At 43.5% G+C, this 18,115-nt stretch overlaps 1 protein-coding gene across 3 annotated transcripts in view; it reads right to left on the bottom strand.

The window, feature by feature from the left end:
• The window catches only part of LOC126985538 (protein wntless-like), a 32,381-nt gene extending 18,862 nt beyond the window's left edge, over positions 1-13,519 (bottom strand). For all 3 annotated transcript variants that reach the window (XR_007738779.1, XR_007738778.1, XM_050840583.1), the window contains exons 1-10: positions 13,287-13,519; positions 12,231-12,406; positions 11,301-11,391; positions 10,297-10,601; positions 9,770-9,947; positions 6,418-6,545; positions 3,751-3,963; positions 2,925-3,050; positions 1,620-1,776; positions 327-431 (exon numbers count right to left, since the gene is read on the bottom strand). Coding sequence is in view for 1 of the 3 variants with exons in the window: in XM_050840583.1 (XP_050696540.1) it covers positions 343-431; positions 1,620-1,776; positions 2,925-3,050; positions 3,751-3,963; positions 6,418-6,545; positions 9,770-9,947; positions 10,297-10,601; positions 11,301-11,391; positions 12,231-12,406; positions 13,287-13,392 (1,569 nt within the window). In the remaining 2 variants the exon portion in view is untranslated. The remainder of the gene's footprint in view (positions 1-326; positions 432-1,619; positions 1,777-2,924; positions 3,051-3,750; positions 3,964-6,417; positions 6,546-9,769; positions 9,948-10,296; positions 10,602-11,300; positions 11,392-12,230; positions 12,407-13,286) is intronic.
• Positions 13,520-18,115: the final 4,596 nt, after the last annotated feature.

The raw sequence follows: 18,115 nt of genomic DNA, 5'->3' as shown, positions 1-18,115 counted from the left end.
AACCAAAATAAAAAAAACTTGAATAACTGATGAAGTAAATTGTTGAACTGAATAAATAATAAATGAATAAATAAATGAATAAATAAATAAATAAATTAATATATGAATAACGAGTGAATAAAGTACACATATTAAGATACAGTAAGATTACAGATTAAGGGGGAAAATCTATATGACAATAACACATAAATTGTCACTTGTTTGAAAATGGTATTCCTCACACATAATATGAAGGAGAAATTACATGAAAAAAGGCACTCATTGATGGTACAAAACAAGTCTCTATCAAGTCTCAAAGTAAACAAGACACTGCCCACTCCACTCACCTATATTCCCGAGTCTTCATAAGGTGGTGACCCTGAGGTCGACGAAGGAGGGCGACTGCCTGGCCCGCAGCGGCACGCCCACCACCCGCGACATGTCTATCCTCACTGGCGGGGGCAGAGGGAGAAGGAAAAATAAGACCATGACCTGAAACTTCCGCCCAAACCTGACCTGACCCGTGGCAAACCTACACACTCACACAATGACCTGACCTAACATGACTCAACGTGACTCATTTGACATATTATGTACCCTGATTTTCTTGACGTCATAACACACAGTCATTAAAGTAACCAAGCTCTGTCCTAATCATGTTCAACAATTACCTTCTTCTCTTCTTATATTACAGTGTCTTTTTACATTATAGAATTATAGTGACACAGGTCAGTAGTACACTTTCACTCCTCACATCAGCTAATTCTAAAGGTCAAAGAAGGGGTCAGTCGGGTTCTAATGAGTGTTTCTTCAGGCTCATGGTTCAGAGGAAGGGTCAAACTACCAGCAGGATCATAAAACTACTCCTGGAAATGCCCACAACTCCTATGAAAGCCTTGTCAAATTTGTGTTCTTGGATTCATGTTACAGAGGAAGGGTCAAACTACCACCAGGATCATAAAACTACTCCTGGAAATGCCCACAACTCCTATGAAAGCCTTGTCAAATTTGTGTTTCTAGGTTCATGGTACAGAGGGAGGGTCAAACTACCACCAGGATCATAAAACTACTCCTGGAAATGCCCACAACTCCTATGAAAGCCTTGTCAAATTTGTGTTCTTGGGCTCCAAAATGTCGTATAATACGACCCATAGTATGAACAGCACCACAGAAACAAAAAACAGATGCCCTTTCCCAATATCTTTTCAAATCTAGTTCTCAGCCTGACAGATTGAAAATGATTGAAATGATTAAAGTTAAAAGGTTAAAAATGAGATGAAACAACAGCTCTTTTCCAGCACTATTTTCACAGTAGTAGTTTTCATCAGTCTTGATCATAACCCTCTTTTTTATTTTCATTTTCCTTCTCTTACTGTATAAAAAAACAAATCTAATTCTCAGCCTCCCAGATTAAAAACTTATTGAAATGACTAAAGTTAAAAGGTTAAAAATGAGATTAAATAACAGCTCTTTTCCAGCACCCTTTTCACAGTAATAGTTTCCATGTCTTCATCATATCCCTCTTTTTTTTTCCCTTCTCTTTCTGTATAAAAAAACAAATCTAATTCTCGTCTTCCTGGAATAAAAACGCTCGCCAACTTGACCTTCCAACCCAGCTTGACCTTGCCCCCCTCACTGACCTCGGGGCTGTGGGGCTTTCTTGAGGGGGCTGTACACCACCAGCAGGACACAGGTGTAGGTGTTCCAGAGGCAGAACACGCCCAGCAGGAAGCCCCCCGTGTTCTCGATCTCCAGCTGCCCAAAACTGTACTCCCACATCCACATCCCGTCATGCAGCTGAGGAGGAACGGAGATGAACAGGTGGAGGAGGTTAGAAAGATGAACTAAAGAAAGGTTAATGTTAGTAGCTGTAGAGGAAAGGAGGTGAAACAGATAGAGGAAATTAGGAGAATGGAAAGGAAAAGAGAGGTAAGAAAGCTGATGAGGGAAGGAGATAAACAGGTGGAGGAGGTTAGACGGATGAAGTAAAGGACGTTAGTAGATATAAAGGAAAGGAGGTGAAACAGATGGTGGAAATTAGGAGAATGGAAAGAAAAAGGAAGACAAGAAAGCTGAGGAGGGAAGGAGATAGAGGAGGTTAGAAGGATGAACTAAAGGAGGACGTTCGTAGCTGTAGAGGAAAGGAGGTGAAACAGATAGAGGAAATTAGGAGAAAAGAAAAAGGGAGACGATGAAGAGAGGAAAGGCAGTTAAAAAGGAGATGAGGGGAGGAAAGGAGATTAGATAGATGAAGAGAGGAAAGGCAGTTAAAAAGGAGATGAGGGGAGGAAAGGAGATTAGATAGATGATGAGAGGAAAGGCAGTTAAAAAGGAGATGAGGGGAGGAAAGATTAGAAAGAAGATGATGAGACGAAGGCAGTTAAAAAGGAGATGAGGGGAGGAAAGGAGATTAGAAAGAAGATGAAGAGAGGAAAGGGAGTTAAAAAGGAGATGAGGGGAGGAAAGGAGATTAGAAAGAAGATGACGAGACGAAGGCAGTTTAAAAGGAGATGAGGGGAGGAAAGGAGATTAGATAGATGAGGGGAAGGGATGAGATGAGAAGAGGAGAGGAAGGGAAGTTAAAAAAGGAGATGAGAGGAGGTTAGAAAGATGAGATGAGGAGAGGAAAGGAAATTAAAAAGGAGATGAAGAGATATGAGATGAGGAGAGAAAGGGAAATTAAAAAGGAGATGAAGAGATATGAGATGAGGAGAGAAAAGGAAATTAAAAAGGAGATGAACAGATAGAGAAGACTAGAAAAATATTGGACTAAAAGAACATTAGATACTGGTTGTTGAGGAAATAAGATGAGAGAACAGTAAAAATGGAACTCAGGATGCAAAAAACTTACAAATTGATGATGAAAAAAGATAAAATTTTCCCTTATACATGAAGTTAACCTCAACCACAGGAACATGACTGAACACAGAGCCTCCGAGCCTCACCCTCTTGAGCACAAAGTCGGCCGCACTCAGACAGAACACAAGCCAAGTGAAGACCAGCACCATCGCCTCCTGGCACCGCGTCTCCTCCTCCTGCGCCACGCCCTTCCTCCTGATGGCGTCCAGGGCCTGCAGAAGGGGGGAAGGGCAACATTGTCAGATTGCCTTACTCAGCCTCTGACTTCTGACCCAAAAACTGTCTCGTGGACCCCAATAACGAGATTCACTTATAATTATCGTTTAAATGGTTAATTCCTGATGTTTCTTGGCAATAGTTAGGTGTCAGAAACCGGTAAATGCTATGCTCTGTGTACGACAATCTGGCAACGGTGGGGAAGGGTAAGGCTTTCTCCTCACTCTCTCTTAACACATTTTCTCTGATTCTGATTCCTTCTATTCCTCATTCTTTTCCACTTGCCTACTCCCTTTGTTACTCATTTTTCTCGCTCCTACCATTCCTCTTTTTTTTCTTGTTTTATACCAGAGGAAGGAGTTAAGAGTAAACATATAAAACAATGGTGAAAAAAAGCTTGTAAAATTACCACTCTTGAAAATGAAAAGTCATAGAGAATTTCAAAAGCCTTCTTAAAGTCACTGCATTCTCCCACCACACACACACACACACACACACACACACACACACACACATCTGTCCTCTCTCACTCTCACACACACACAAAAGTTGGACAAATACAGATACGGAGACAGGACCACACGAGCGTAAGCCCAGGTCCTGTAAAACAAGAACTAGGTAAATACAACTAGGTAAATACACACACACACACACACACACACACCTTACCTCACACCCACATCCCCCCCCACTCACCGCACAGGTCCGCACACTGATGCAGCAGAGGTAGCAGGCGAGCATAGCGTACATGAGCATGGACATACTGAGGTGCATGGGCTCATAGGTGGCGGCCAGGGGGTTCTGAATGCTCACGATATGCTCCGTCATGTCCACGATCACGATGGCCAGTGTGCCCGAACGGATGCTCAGGTTCATGGCCTTCTTGGCGTGGGGGCAGACTCGGCCGGGCTAAGGATGGGAGTACCGTGTTAGGTGTTGATACGGGTGAAAATAGATGATTGGGGAACTAGGCGAAAGATAATGTGTGTGTGGAGTTATTTGATTTATATGGGTGAAATAAGATGGTTATGAGTTTATATTGGTGAACGGAAGGGAAAATAGGAATACTGAAAGAACAAGATAGAGGGGAGTTAAAGTATAATGCATTTAAGGTTAGATGTTGTTAAGAGTTATTTTAGTGATCAGTTTATTTGTCTATAACTATTTTCCAATATCAACCTGCCCTGCCTGATGAGTGAGATTGAAAGAACACCAACACTTACATTTGAACACAACACAACATTAAAGATTCATAACAAATAACATTTTTTACAATACAATAAAAAAATATCGCAATGCTATGATAAATAAATAATAGCATTGATACATTAAATATTTTGCTTCATACATGTTTTTACCATAATAGGCATAAATAAATTGTCACATTGCCACACTACACAAAACATGGAAAATGATGCAGTAACTAATATTTACATACATCCTTATCCGAGCCACACCCACCCATTAACCCAGTAGCAGCGGGGATCATGTTTCTTAATGGTCCCTCCAAGCGAGAAAAATGAGAAAAAAACACCCCTCACACAAACCATTTCATAATATATATCAAAGCATTTGTGATCAGATTATGTATCATCTATTTTGGGGGGTTTATATCATGGCACAAATTTGGCCCGTCGCTGCTACACGGTAAAGCCACAAATTTGGCCCGTTGCTGCTACACGGTAAAGCCACAAATTTGGCCCGTCGCTGCTACACGGTAAAGCCACAAATTTGGCCCGTTGCTGCTACACGGTAAAGCCACAAATTTGGCCCATCGCTGCTACACGGTAAAGCCACAAATTTGGCCCATCGCTGCTACACGGTAAAGCCACAAATTTGGCCCATCGCTGCTACACGGTAAAGCCACAAATTTGGCCCGTTGCTGCTACACGGTAAAGCCACAAATTTGGCCCGTCGCTGCTACCGGGTTAAACACATCTGTTGACGACTGGAGTTGCTAGCAAAAAATTCTAGTGCTCAGGCAAATAGGCAAATATGGTACACAGTGAGTGACAGCCACAGGCATCAACAGATTTGGCCACACTCAGCCCTGTACAAGAACAAAAAGAAGGAACAGTCGCAGCCATGGGTGCCACAACAGGAGTGACCAAAACAACACACAGGTGGAGGTGCCAGTGAGGACAGTGTCTCTACAAGGGGGTAATACTCGACCCAACTCATAACTGCTAAAGAGTGGAAGCAACCATCGAGAGAGACTTCAGTAAAAAATAAATTGTGAAATATGACAACATCCCACATAATATAACTTACCAACTGCAGCTTTCTTTAAGGGAAGTTGGGGAATGGAAGGGAGGAATTTTAGTGTACAGAAGGGAAATTGAGGAATGGAAGGGAGGAATTTTAGTGTACAGAAGGGAAATTGAGGAATGGAAGGGAGGAATTTTAGTGTACAGAAGGGAAATTGAGGAATGGAAGGGAGGAATTTTAGTGTACAGAAGGGAAATTGAGGAATGGAAGGGAGGAAGTTTAGTGTACAGAAGGGAAATTGAGGAATGGAAGGGAGGAATTTTAGTGTACAGAAGGAAGTTGGGAATGGAAGGAGGAATTTTAGTGTACAGAAGGGAAATTGAGGAATGGAAGGGAGGAATTTTAGTGTACAGAAGGGAAATTGAGGAATGGAAGGGAGGAATTTTAGTGTACAGAAGGGAAATTGAGGAATGGAAGGGAGGAATTTTAGTGTACAGAATGGAAATTGGGGAATGGAAGGGAGGGAGAGTAGGAACAGTGGGTCATTTAGGACACAGGAAGGGAGAAGGGGATGGAAGGGAGGGTATGGAGGGAAGGGAGAGTAAGGAATGGGGAGGTATTTTTAACTACTAAACATTAACTCGGAAAAACAACATCATTCCAAACTAAACAAATAAAGGTACAACTTGTGATAGGCTGTATATGTAGAATGGTAGCAAAATAAACCTTCTGAGATACAACCATTCCAACCAAAAATCACATTCCTGAGACAATGCTTAACCCCTTGACTGCGAATTTCCTACAAGGAGACATCACCAAGCTACAGGAATGGAACAAAAAGTGGCTGCTACAATTCAATGAAGAAAAATGTAAAGTCATGCACTGTGGGAGGGGATATCCAGCATACCAATACCACATGGGAAACACTCTACTATCCACCACAGAGGCAGAGAAAGACCTGGGAGTGTATGTTTTCAGGCTATCAGTGAAAGCCAAATCCGTGCCAATCGTAGCGGACAGGTTAAAAGGAACACTAAGGAAAAGAGAAACGAATAGATGAAAGCATGCCAGTGAGGAGTCGGTGCTTCATCATGCAAAGAACTTCCCGGAGTAAGAATACGGAGGATCACCAACACCCCCCTCCTCCTCCCTTACCTCCAAGTGCTTGTCAGTGAGATAGAGGAAAAATGTCATGAAGGAGGCATAGAAAAAGTTCTTCCTGACATCATTGACCACCACCAGCCAGGGACACTCCACCAGCAGGGCCACAACCTCCAGCGGACCTGCAAAGTGCCACGGTGCCACAAGGGGAGCGAGCGGGCCTTCACCTGGCACTCGGCACTACTACCAGCGGGTGGAGGGACAAGGAGGTCAAGTTCCACCTCCCCGTTATTGTAGTGGAAGGATCTGAATGGGGCTTTTTTTGTTGTTGTTTTTTTGTTTTGTTTTTTACAGTGCAGGAGACAGCTCAAGGGCAACAAAAAGAGTGCAAAGCAAAAAAAAAGCCTGCTACTTGCCGCTTGGATCCTTTTTCGTGTAATGATCTATGTGGGTGAGTGTTACTGAAGTTTATCAAGTGGTTTTTATTCTCTTATGTCCATGGAAACAGCTCAAGGGCATAAAAAAACAAGCAAAACAAATGCCCACCAATAGCCTGTTCCAGCAAAGAGCGTTAAGACTGAGAGGCCAAAAGAGGGGTTACTGGGCTTCCAAATCCAAGGTGATGTCCGAGATGAAGGTATATCTTGTAACCCCCAAGTGTGTGCATCCAGCAGGCAGTGTTGGTGTTCACGCTGTGCAGTTTGACGATAGCAAGACAGTCATGTGGTGTGGACGGCAGTGTTCCTCGAGAGCTTATTGTGTGCATGTGCTGTGTCCTAAGCTTTGGCAATGTACAGTGAATATAATTTTAATGCTTGTGGGTTGAACAGAGACCCTACAATCACAGCTCATTCCCTGTATATCACTCGTAGGCAAACACACACACACACAAATACCCATCATACCTATCGTGTACTATAAATCAGGCAGCAACGTGGAAAACAAACGCACGTCTTTTCTCAGCCCAGCATGTGAATCCAGGACAATGTGGTGTGTTCCAATGCTTCTGTGGGTCATCCGAATGTGCCAGCCGGTGAGATGTGAGGTGATGGGTGTTGGGGTGTGCATATGCTCAGAGTAGGCTGCTGAGAAGGTGTTGTCTGCATGTATTCTAAGGTATTACTGATGGGAACTGATGGGAAGGTGTTGTCTGCATGTATTCTAAGGTATTACTGATGGGAACTGATGGGAAGGTGTTGTCTGCATGTATTCTAAGGTATTACTGATGGGAACTGATGGGAAGGTCTTGTCTGCATGTATTCTAAGGTATTACTGATGGGAACTGATGGGAAGGTATTGTCTGCATGTATTCTAAGGTATTACTGATGGGAACTGATGGGAAGGTCTTGTCTGCATGTATTCTAAGGTATTACTGATGGGAACTGATGGGAAGGTGTTGTCTGCATGTATTCTAAGGTATTACTGATAGGAACTAATGGGAAGGTGTTGTCTGCATGTATTCTAAGGTATTACTGATGGGAACTGATGGGAAGGTATTGTCTGCATGTATTCTAAGGTATTACTGATGGGAACTGATGGGAAGGTATTGTCTGCATGTATTCTAAGGTATTACTGATGGGAACTGATGGGAAGGTCTTGTCTGCATGTATTCTAAGGTATTACTGATGGGAACTGATGGGAAGGTATTGTCTGCATGTATTCTAAGGTATTACTGATGGGAACTGATGGGAAGGTATTGTCTGCATGTATTCTAAGGTATTACTGATGGGAACTGATGGGAAGGTATTGTCTGCATGTATTCTAAGGTATTACTGATGGGAACTGATGGGAAGGTCTTGTCTGCATGTATTCTAAGGTATTACTGATGGGAACTGATGGGAAGGTATTGTCTGCATGTATTCTAAGGTATTACTGATGGGAACTGATGGGAAGGTCTTGTCTGCATGTATTCTAAGGTATTACTGATGGGAACTGATGGGAAGGTCTTGTCTGCATGTATTCTAAGGTATTACTGATGGGAACTGATGGGAAGGTCTTGTCTGCATGTATTCTAAGGTATTACTGATGGGAAGGTGTTGTCTGCATGTATTCTAAGGTATTACTGATGGGAACTGATGGGAAGGTATTGTCTGCATGTATTCTAAGGTATTACTGATGGGAAGGTGTTGTCTGCATGTATTCTAAGGTATTACTGATGGGAACTGATGGGAAGGTCTTGTCTGCATGTATTCTAAGGTATTACTGATGGGAACTGATGGGAAGGTCTTGACTGCATGTATTCTAAGGTATTACTGATGGGAACTGATGGGAAGGTCTTGTCTGCATGTATTCTAAGGTATTACTGATGGGAACTGATGGGAAGGTCTTGTCTGCATGTATTCTAAGGCGATACTGACAGGAAACGATGTGAGAAAGTGAGTCCTTGTCCTCCCTTCCCTTAATACTACCACTCAGTGCATAAATTGTTAGTATGGATTAGTGACTTAATGGCTAGTATTAGTGGATTATATATTAACCTTTCATTCAGTATCTTGTGAGTCAGGCAGTGAAAACAGGCATAGTAAAGACGAAAAGTTCAGGGATATAAAATTACATCTAAAAAACAAGTTAACAAGGGAAGTATCTGTAGCCAGTATTTGTTTTTTTTGAGATCAGATAACTATGCATCTAATAAAATGTAGAAGTAAATGCTGAATGAACACTAACACTATATACAGAATAAAATAAAACCAAACAACTTCAGAAAATGAGCTTCAAGCCAAGAGGCACAAATCAATGGCGTTAAAAGAGGTGATGATTTAATATTTTGCTGGCGAGAAAATATGAAAGGAGAAGTGAGAGAGAACGCAAAATTTTAAGGTGAACAAAATATAAACCAAAAACTCTCTGGAAATGAGCTTCAACCTGAGGGGCGCAAATCAAGGGTTATGAAAGAGGTGACGATCTAATATTCTGCAAACAAACAAAACACCAATAGAAAAACAAACAAACCACCAATCAAAAAAAATAAAATAAAATAAAAACACACCAACAGAAAAACAAAAAAAAACACCAATAGAAAAACAAACAAACCACCAATCAAAAAAAATAAAATAAAATAAAACCACACCAACAGAAAAACAAAAAAAACACCAATAGAAAACAAACAAACAACCAATCAAAAAAAAATAATAAAAAAGTAAACAAAAAATAAAAAAATTAATAAATAAATAAAAAACACCAATAAAAAAAAATCAATAAAAAATAATAACAAAGAAATTACTGCTTCATGAAAATATCAAAAACAAACAAATATCAGATATCTAAAGAACAAGGAAAAGGAGAATCAAAGCAATGACATCTACGGGAAACGAAGAAAAACAAACAAAATGACAATATAAAAAAAATTTAAAAAATTAACGACAGGGAAAAAGAAGACAATCCGAGACTCCACCGAACCACTCACAGTTAACAATCAGCAGCGCCATCGCCAGGAGCGCCAGGACACACTCGAGGTGGTTGGGCGGCCTCTCCAGCGCTGCCACACTCCGCCTGAACCGCCACAGAAGCACGACCACGGCAGGGAAGAACAGCACTTGAAGCCCCAGCAGAACCCGGACATACCACGCGGCCTGACTGAAGAACTGCGGAGAAGACGAGAGTTTGAGACGAGGGAAGAGGGAGGATGCCATGGTAATCTGAATCCATGTCTTTTTTTTTTTTTACATCAGAGGAAACAGCTCAATGGCAATAAAAAGAGCACAAAAAAAAAGCCTGCTACTCGCCTTTCCCATAAAATATTAAAGTGAAGAGTAGCCAAAAGAGAGGTCAATTTCGGGTGGAGAGAGTCTATTTTTCTATGTATCATTCTATCCAATCAACAAAAAAAATACAAACAAATAAATAGCCATACTCACATACACATTCCATTATGCCATCGTCATTTTAACACATTTTTACGCACTATTCTTTTATGTAAACAATAACACCCACCGTCACATACACGTCCGTCACCAGGCCCAGGTTACGGTTGGTCCACTCGTTCGTGTCGTCCCTCCTGGTGGGGATGAGGAGGTTGAGGAGGTAGCGTTCATGCTGGAGGGAGAACAACACCGCCAGCACTTGTGGGGAGCAGTCAAAGGTTTGGCCGCGGAATGTGTGACGCTTGACGGAGTTGCAGTAGAGTTTGCGTTCCTGGTAGCTGCTGGCGATGACGGCGGGGGTGTAGGGCTGCCCCGCCTGGGTGTAACCGAGGCGGGTTCTCAGTGTCACCTTGCTGCTGTGTCCTGAGAAGTAGCCTGTCGGGGAGTGGGAATATGGGTGATACAGGTCGTGTGTCTTTGCTAATGTTTGGGTGATTCAGTGCCAGACCCAGAAATAAGGAGGAACAAGGTAATAGAGGAGTGATGTGGCTGTGCCTGGAGAAGTAGCCTGTCGGGGGGACCAAGAATAAGAGTAAAGAGTCGTGTATATTTGCTGATGTGTGGGTGATTAAGTGCCAGATGCAGGAGAAATAAAGGACAAGGGAATAGAGAAGTGACAGGGTATAAAAATTGTGGTGTACATGTGCCAACACACACACACACACACACACACACACACACACATTCACTTAACCCGGTAGCAGCAACGGGTCAAATTTGTGGCTTTATCATGTAGCAGCGATGGGCCAAATTTTTGCCATGATATAAACCCCAAAAAATAGATGATGCATAAACTGATCACAAATGCGTTGATATATATTATGAAATGTTTTGCGTGAGTGATGATTTTTTCTTATTTTTCTCGCTTAGAGGGACCATTAAGAAACATGATCCCCGCAGCTACCGGGTTCAGCCATGTCATTTTAATATATACACCTTCTTTTCTGTATACACTTCATTCTTCTACAGCAATATAGGAATGCACTAGAACACTCACCATCACATACATAAGAGGCAAATCTGAGAATGGATGGTGGAAGAAAATAAGCAAATCCTAATAAATAAAAGTCTCACCATCTCTGTGTAGAAGACGAAGGCGCAGGACAGCATACAGCCGCCTCTGCCAGCGTGAGTACCCCCCGCCCCCTCCCTCCACTGGCGGTACCTTGGGGGACGGAGGAAAATGTCAGGCGGAATAGATGTGGCAGAGTCAGGACACATAAAATACACACCCAGGACCATGATGGCTTAATGTATTCTCCGATCAAATACCAAGTTCTGAGGTGGGATTTATATTTTTATGTTGGACTAAATCTATATTGTATTTTTCATTAAGTCGACATGAAGGTCTTTACGAGTGACGAGCGAGGTAAAGAACTATCTCTTTTTTTAACAAGGGAAGCAGCTCAAGGGGAAAAAAAAATACAAGAAAAAATACAACTAGGCACTACTGCAAGAAAAAAAAGGAATGAGGCAAGGAGAGAGGTTAATTTAGTCTATGTGGTCAGGAAGGAAGGAAGGCCAAGGAAGACATGGAGAAAGGTGGTGGAGGAAGATATGAGGAGACTGAACATCACAGAAGAAATGGCTATGGACCGGCAACAGTGGAGGAGGCTCATATCCCGTCCAACCCCACCATAGGGAATAAATGGATGTTAAACGATGATGATGATGATATGTGGTCAGTAAACTATGAAATTATCTCTCGGTTTGTCTATGTGGTCGACAAGGTAAAAAACTATGTGGTTGGTAAGCTATATGACTATCTTTTGGTCCACTACCTTACACCCCCCCCATCCATCCCCACCCCTGTGCCTGTGGTATGGAAATGGTATGGAAAAAATAGGAATGAGAGACCAGAAGAGAGGTTAATTTAGTCTATTTGGTCAGTAAACTATGTAACTATCTCTTGGTTTGTCTATGTGGTCAGTAAGCTATATAACTATCTTTTGGTCCGCCTCCTTACACACAACCGCCCCCCATTCCCCCCTCCCCGCTCCCGACCTGGAAGGAGTAGTGGATGTTGTCGGGGTGGCTGCCCATCTCCTTCAGCTGGCGGTGGTTCGTGGAGTCGACGGCAGTGAGGCAGCCTTGCTTGCCATGGGGGAAGTACCAGCCTTGCACCGCTGAGCCCACACACTTGGTCCCCTGCACTGTGATGTGGGTCCAGGGGGTGGGGGCTGCCGGGAGGAGGAGAGGAGAAGGTGATGGAGGAGGTGGTGAGGTGATAGGAAATGGTATGGAAGTAGAACATTATGAAAAGGGAAAAAGTTAAAGAGTATTGAAGTATTGTCGAGGATATTAGCGGGTCATCTCAGCATCCCTCGGTAAGCCTCTAAGGGGAGATGTGACAAGGGAACGGGGAGATAAACACACACAGCATCCATCACATCTCCCCACACATCATTCCCCACCTATCCCCCTTCTAGCATCACTATCCCAGCATCCCTCACCTATTTTCCTCCCCAGTATCCCTCATCTCACCGCCACCCTCAATATCTCCCTTCACAGTATCCCTCAGCTATCTCCCTGCCCAGCATCCCTCACATCTCCTCGCACAGCATCCCTTACACATCTCCCTTCCAGAATCACACGCAGCATCCCCTCACCTATCCCCTTCACAGCATCCCTTAGTAAGCCTCTTAAAGGGAGATCTGACAAGTGAACAGGAAGATAAACACACAGCAGCATCCCTCACCTATCCCCTTCACAGCATCCCGAACAAATCTCCCTTCCAGAATCACACACAGCATCCCTCCTCTCCCCGCCTCCCCCTCACTATCTCCCACACACACCCTCCCTCATCTCCCCACACAGCATACCTCATCTTCCCCTCGCTATCTCCCTACACATCATCCCTAACTATCTCCCCCACACATCATCCCTCACTATCTCCCCCACACATCATCCCTCACTATCTTCCCCACACATCATCCCTTACTATCTCCCCACACATCTCCCTCACTATTTCACACACAGCCTCCCTCACTATCTCCCACACCCAGCATCTCCCTCACACAGCCTCCCTCTCATCTCCCCGCGCCGCACAGCCTCCCTCACCTATCTCCCCGCCCAGTAGCACCACCATCGCCGCCGCCAGCCCCGCCGCGGCCCACAGACTCAGGAACGCGCATGTACTGGTCCTTTGCGGGGAGCTGTGGGGCATAATACCACCAATAGTACACCCTCGCAACGCCTCGCCCCGGGTCCAGCTGATCGTGACAGATGGAGGGTGCCGCCGCTTTTACGGGGTCACTAAACGGTGGATGGCGGGAATTTATTATTGTATGCCCGCTAGACTCTCTTATGGTATGGTTAATAGTGATTTCTTGTCTTTATTATCATCCCCACGAGAATAAGTTACCAAGATCCTTCATATTGTTTTATTTCTCTAGGTTTATTGGGTGGCTATAGAGAATACACATTAGATTTTCAATTATTGCATGCTCGCTAGACACTATTATGGTATGGTTAATAGTGATTTCTTCTCTTTATCATCATCCCCACGAGAATAAGTTGCCAAGATCTGTCATATAGTTTTATTTTTATAGGTTTACAGGGTTACAAAACAGAATATAGTCTCCCCAACACCTTAGATTAATTATTGCATGCTCGCTACACTCACGCTACAGTTAACAGTAATTCCTTGCTTCCACCACAATCCCCATGAAAAAAATGTACAAGGATCTTTTATATTATTTTACTTTAGTTTTGCGGGCTTTTTCTATTTTACTTACTTGCATTGAGCTGTTTCCTCTACTTACATATCATATAGCACCATGGAGGTAAAATTAGTGGAGTCGACATCAGCCCAATTAAGTGAATCCGCCCGAGCTGGCATTTTTACGGCCAGGTGTCAGGTGTTGTCAGGTCAGGCTCCCTCTTAATGGGCTCGGCCAGGCTCGCCCACCCCCATCTTTTGGCCGTAAATTTGACAGTTCGTCGGCTTCACCTCAATGAATGGGGGATTACCAGGCCGTGTCGACTCCAATTCTACCTCCATGTATAGTACCTACATTATAGCTGCGCGTAGTCTCGGTGCTCATCTCTGTCACACTTCCCTTGACCCTGTGGTAGTAAAGAACCCATCACCTTCCCCAGGTTGCCTATATACACAAGTCTTTGAAAATATTACCTTGTGAATTTGACAAGTCTATTCTACTTTGAGTCAGAGTTGCCAATAGTTAGTGGCTTGATATATTATTTGCATCATCCTCAAGGATATTAAGTGACCATTATCAGAGCTATCTATTTATCGCTCTTTTTGGTTATTTAAATTAAGAGATATTATGTTAGAGTTAATGTGTTATTGAGATATTGCAGTGTTGATTTTGTTGATTTAGATAGTTACATTTTCTTCATTTCTATTCATTTCTATCTGTTCTTCATTTCTATTCATTTCTATCTGTTCTTCATTTCTATTCATTTCTATCTGTTCTTCATTTCTATTCATTTCTATCCATTTCTATCTGCAGGTGGATACAGTGCACTCATCTCAAAATATATATACATTAGCCGATATTATATTAGACATCCGTGATATAGCGGCAGTAGGTACGATAATTAGCAACACCACAACGCGACCCTGTCTGTAATCGCTCATATCGACAAGCTAAATTAACCTGAGACATGAAAGTAGGCTCATACTATTGGTTGTGATCGACAAGCTAAATTAACCTGAGACATGGAAGTAGGCTCATACTATTGGTTGTGATAGCTACATTTACTTAATTTATACTCTTTTACATCTAAAGGTGGCCATATAGTGACATTAGGTACGACAATTAGTAGCACCAGTACAACACTCACGGCCCCAAGAAGAAGAAGAGCGCCGCGCGATCTTCAATTTTCGTTTCAACGTCCGCGCGTGAACATAAGAAAAACAGTGTGGTGGTTCCTTTACAATCATGAACAGACGTAACACCCCAAAAATTTCGTACATCAGAAGTGGAGAGAAAAAGAGAACAAACAAGAGCAAAACAAGAACACCACGAGAGGAGCTGCCGAGTCTACGTTTCCAGGCACGGCCAACAATGGTGAGTTGAATTTACTTTTATGCAGAAAATAGCTATTTTACTTTTTCGATGCAGAAACGAGCTATTTAGGGATAAAGTGTTTATCAGGAAGGCTGAATAGTACGATTAGCTCTACCAGGAAAATATAGGGCAAGTCTCGCAAGTGTGAAAACAGAAAACAGATGAATACCAGATATTGTTTATGCTCTGACGAACTCACTTATAACAGCCAGTAGTCGGGAGGGATATGGGGGTCAGGGAGATTGTGGGGCAGAAGAACGCGCTGGACCGAGGCCGTCTACGTGAAAAGCGAGTTCGTGAGGTTTTCTCGGGAATTCAAATTTTGTAAACAAGGGTGTCATGGCGGCAGTTTGTTTTGACAGCTCTTTGTCTCGGTCTCTGTCGTGCGGTTTACGGTTGTAGCGGGTGTGTGTGTCGCTACATCCCTTTTTGACGACCACTATAGTCGTGATGGTATGTGGAAGCGTGATAGTAGTCTACATTCCCGAGCGCTAGTCCCGGATGGTTATGCCTCAGGACAAGTGAACACTCGTTCCGAGGTTTGTGACCAGAAGGGCGTTACTTGTGTGATTAATTATGGAAGGTGGGAGGACTTCCGTGTGAACCACTTGTGAGACAGCGTTAAGAAACTGGATGGTGATAATGTACTATGGTGGTGGTGGTGGGGGGGGGGGGGGGGGGGGGTGGGTGTAAGGGTTCAGTAATCTCAAGTGAGCAGGAAAACAGGCTCCAAATGATAACACTCACAGTAAGGTTGTATATAAATATGTATTTAGTTTCACTCTTCAAAGGTTAGCGGAGTACTAAAAATGAATGACTGACAGGCTGCATGCCTCTAATCTAACTAGCTACCGGCACAAGGGAGATTTGGGGAATACTCATAATGCTTAGCTCTGGTTGCTGGAGGAGAAGCAGTAGCTGGCGTGCTTAGCTCTGGTTGCTGGAGGAGAAGCAGGAGCTGGCGTGCTTAGCTCTGGTTGCTGGAGGAGAAGCAGGAGCTGGCGTAAGCGTCGGGCTCGGCAGGGGACGTCCACGATGGGAATGGGCGGTCCTGGTGATGGACAGACGGGCGTCGCTTGGTGTGGAGGGGCGGGCGCTCGTAGTGATTTAGGGAGCAGCTTGGGGCAGTGGTACATCGGCCACCAGGGAAGTGGTAGGACGGGCACTCGGGCAGTCGAGGGGCAGGTTACCCCGCCATACGAGTTCCCATCCTGTAGTCAGCCTCACACAGCAGGCCGTGGGTGGTTCTTCGGGGGGCCGAGTGGAGAGATGGACACCTCTCTCACTCAACTCCAACTCGCTGCCTTTCTTGCTCCCTGCTGCTCGTCTCCTGACTAGCCCGCCTCACACAGCAGGCCCTGGGTGGTTCTTCGGGGGGCTGAGTGGAGATGGACACCTCTCTGGCTAACCCGCTTCTCGGTGATTTCCCGCTGCCGCTCCTTGCTGTAGGGGTGCTCGTCTCCTCACATCTCCAAAGCTTGTGGCAGTGGTGCTTATCTCCTCACGTCTCCCAAGCTTGTGGTGGTTTTCCTCACTGGCTCGTGGGTCTCCTTGCCCTCGCCTTCTCGCCTCTGCTCCTCGCTAAGCTCCTCCCCTTTCTTCACGTGACTCCCTCTCGGCATTACAATCAAACCCTACCTACCTAACTAACTAGTTATTGGTTTCTTGGGGGGGAGGGGGGTTCGAGGCTTTGAGATGAGGGATTTTAGTAACTCTTGTTCATGATATTTATTCATTCGCTCGCCGTGTTATCTTCTCATAACCTTTTACGCACTTACATTCCTTAGCCACCCATTCACTCCCTCACTCATTCACTCTTTCACTCATTCACGCTCCCACTCGCTCACACTTACTCACTCTGTCACTCACTGACTTACTCACATTCTCGTTCACTCACATTCGGACCGTTACACGGTGACACTATGGAACAGAAGAAATAAGAAAATTGAACAAAACTAAAAGACACAACAACACCAATCAACAACGCCAATCAACAAGCAAGAACCAAGAATAAATCATAAGTGGGAGCCGTTACAAAGGCAATCCCACGCCTACTACTGGACTGGACTGGACAGTTGACTCTTCGTAAGGTTAGTTGAAGGGGTTGTGTTGATTTATAAAGGTTTCAACGGGGCAGGTAGAGTTATAAGTAAGTATAGATAGATATATAAATAGGTATGGATATAGGTAAAGATAGTAGAGTTGTGTTGATTTATAAATAGTTTCAACGAGGCAGATAAATTACTCACCTGGTTGCTACCCCAATGGCACAAGTTAGGCAATATGAGGTATACGAAGTAGGGATAGAAAGGGGCAGCCGAAATCTGTAGGTCCGCCAGTCTGTAGGGTTTTGTATATAACTGAGTAAGTATAAGACAATTAAGTAAACAAAGAGTGAGTTGTGTACCTTGGACATATCACTTTATATTGATGGGTGTATTAATAGTTGTTTAGACTACTAGGTGTATGCTGTGATTAATAGAGTACTGAGGTTATAATTTAATCAAACTTGTGGAGAATGGGACCCAGGGATACATGTAGGGCAGATTTGAAACTAGGTAAAGAATCACACAGTAGTTCACTATCCAACACGAAAAACAGAAGCAGTTATTATGTGTTTTACGATTAATTGCCTTATCGTTTGTTCAAGCAGCCTTCATATATGTTTCAGGGCTATGTGTTTCGTTCCATAACTATACTACAGAGGTGAAATATCGCCTCGTTAAACAATCATGCCTCGTTATGATAAGGATATACGTGGAGGAAAGGGAGTGTTTGTTTATTTGTTTGTTTAATAATAATGATAATAGTAGCTGTAGTAGTAATAGTAGAAATAGTTTTAATACGGAAGAG

This window comes from Eriocheir sinensis, chromosome 59 (genome assembly GCF_024679095.1).
Source record: "Eriocheir sinensis breed Jianghai 21 chromosome 59, ASM2467909v1, whole genome shotgun sequence".
Taxonomy (NCBI): Eukaryota; Metazoa; Arthropoda; class Malacostraca; order Decapoda; family Varunidae; genus Eriocheir; species Eriocheir sinensis.
The sequence above is the reverse complement of the archived record's forward strand: the minus strand, read 5'-3'. Positions and strand labels throughout refer to the sequence as shown.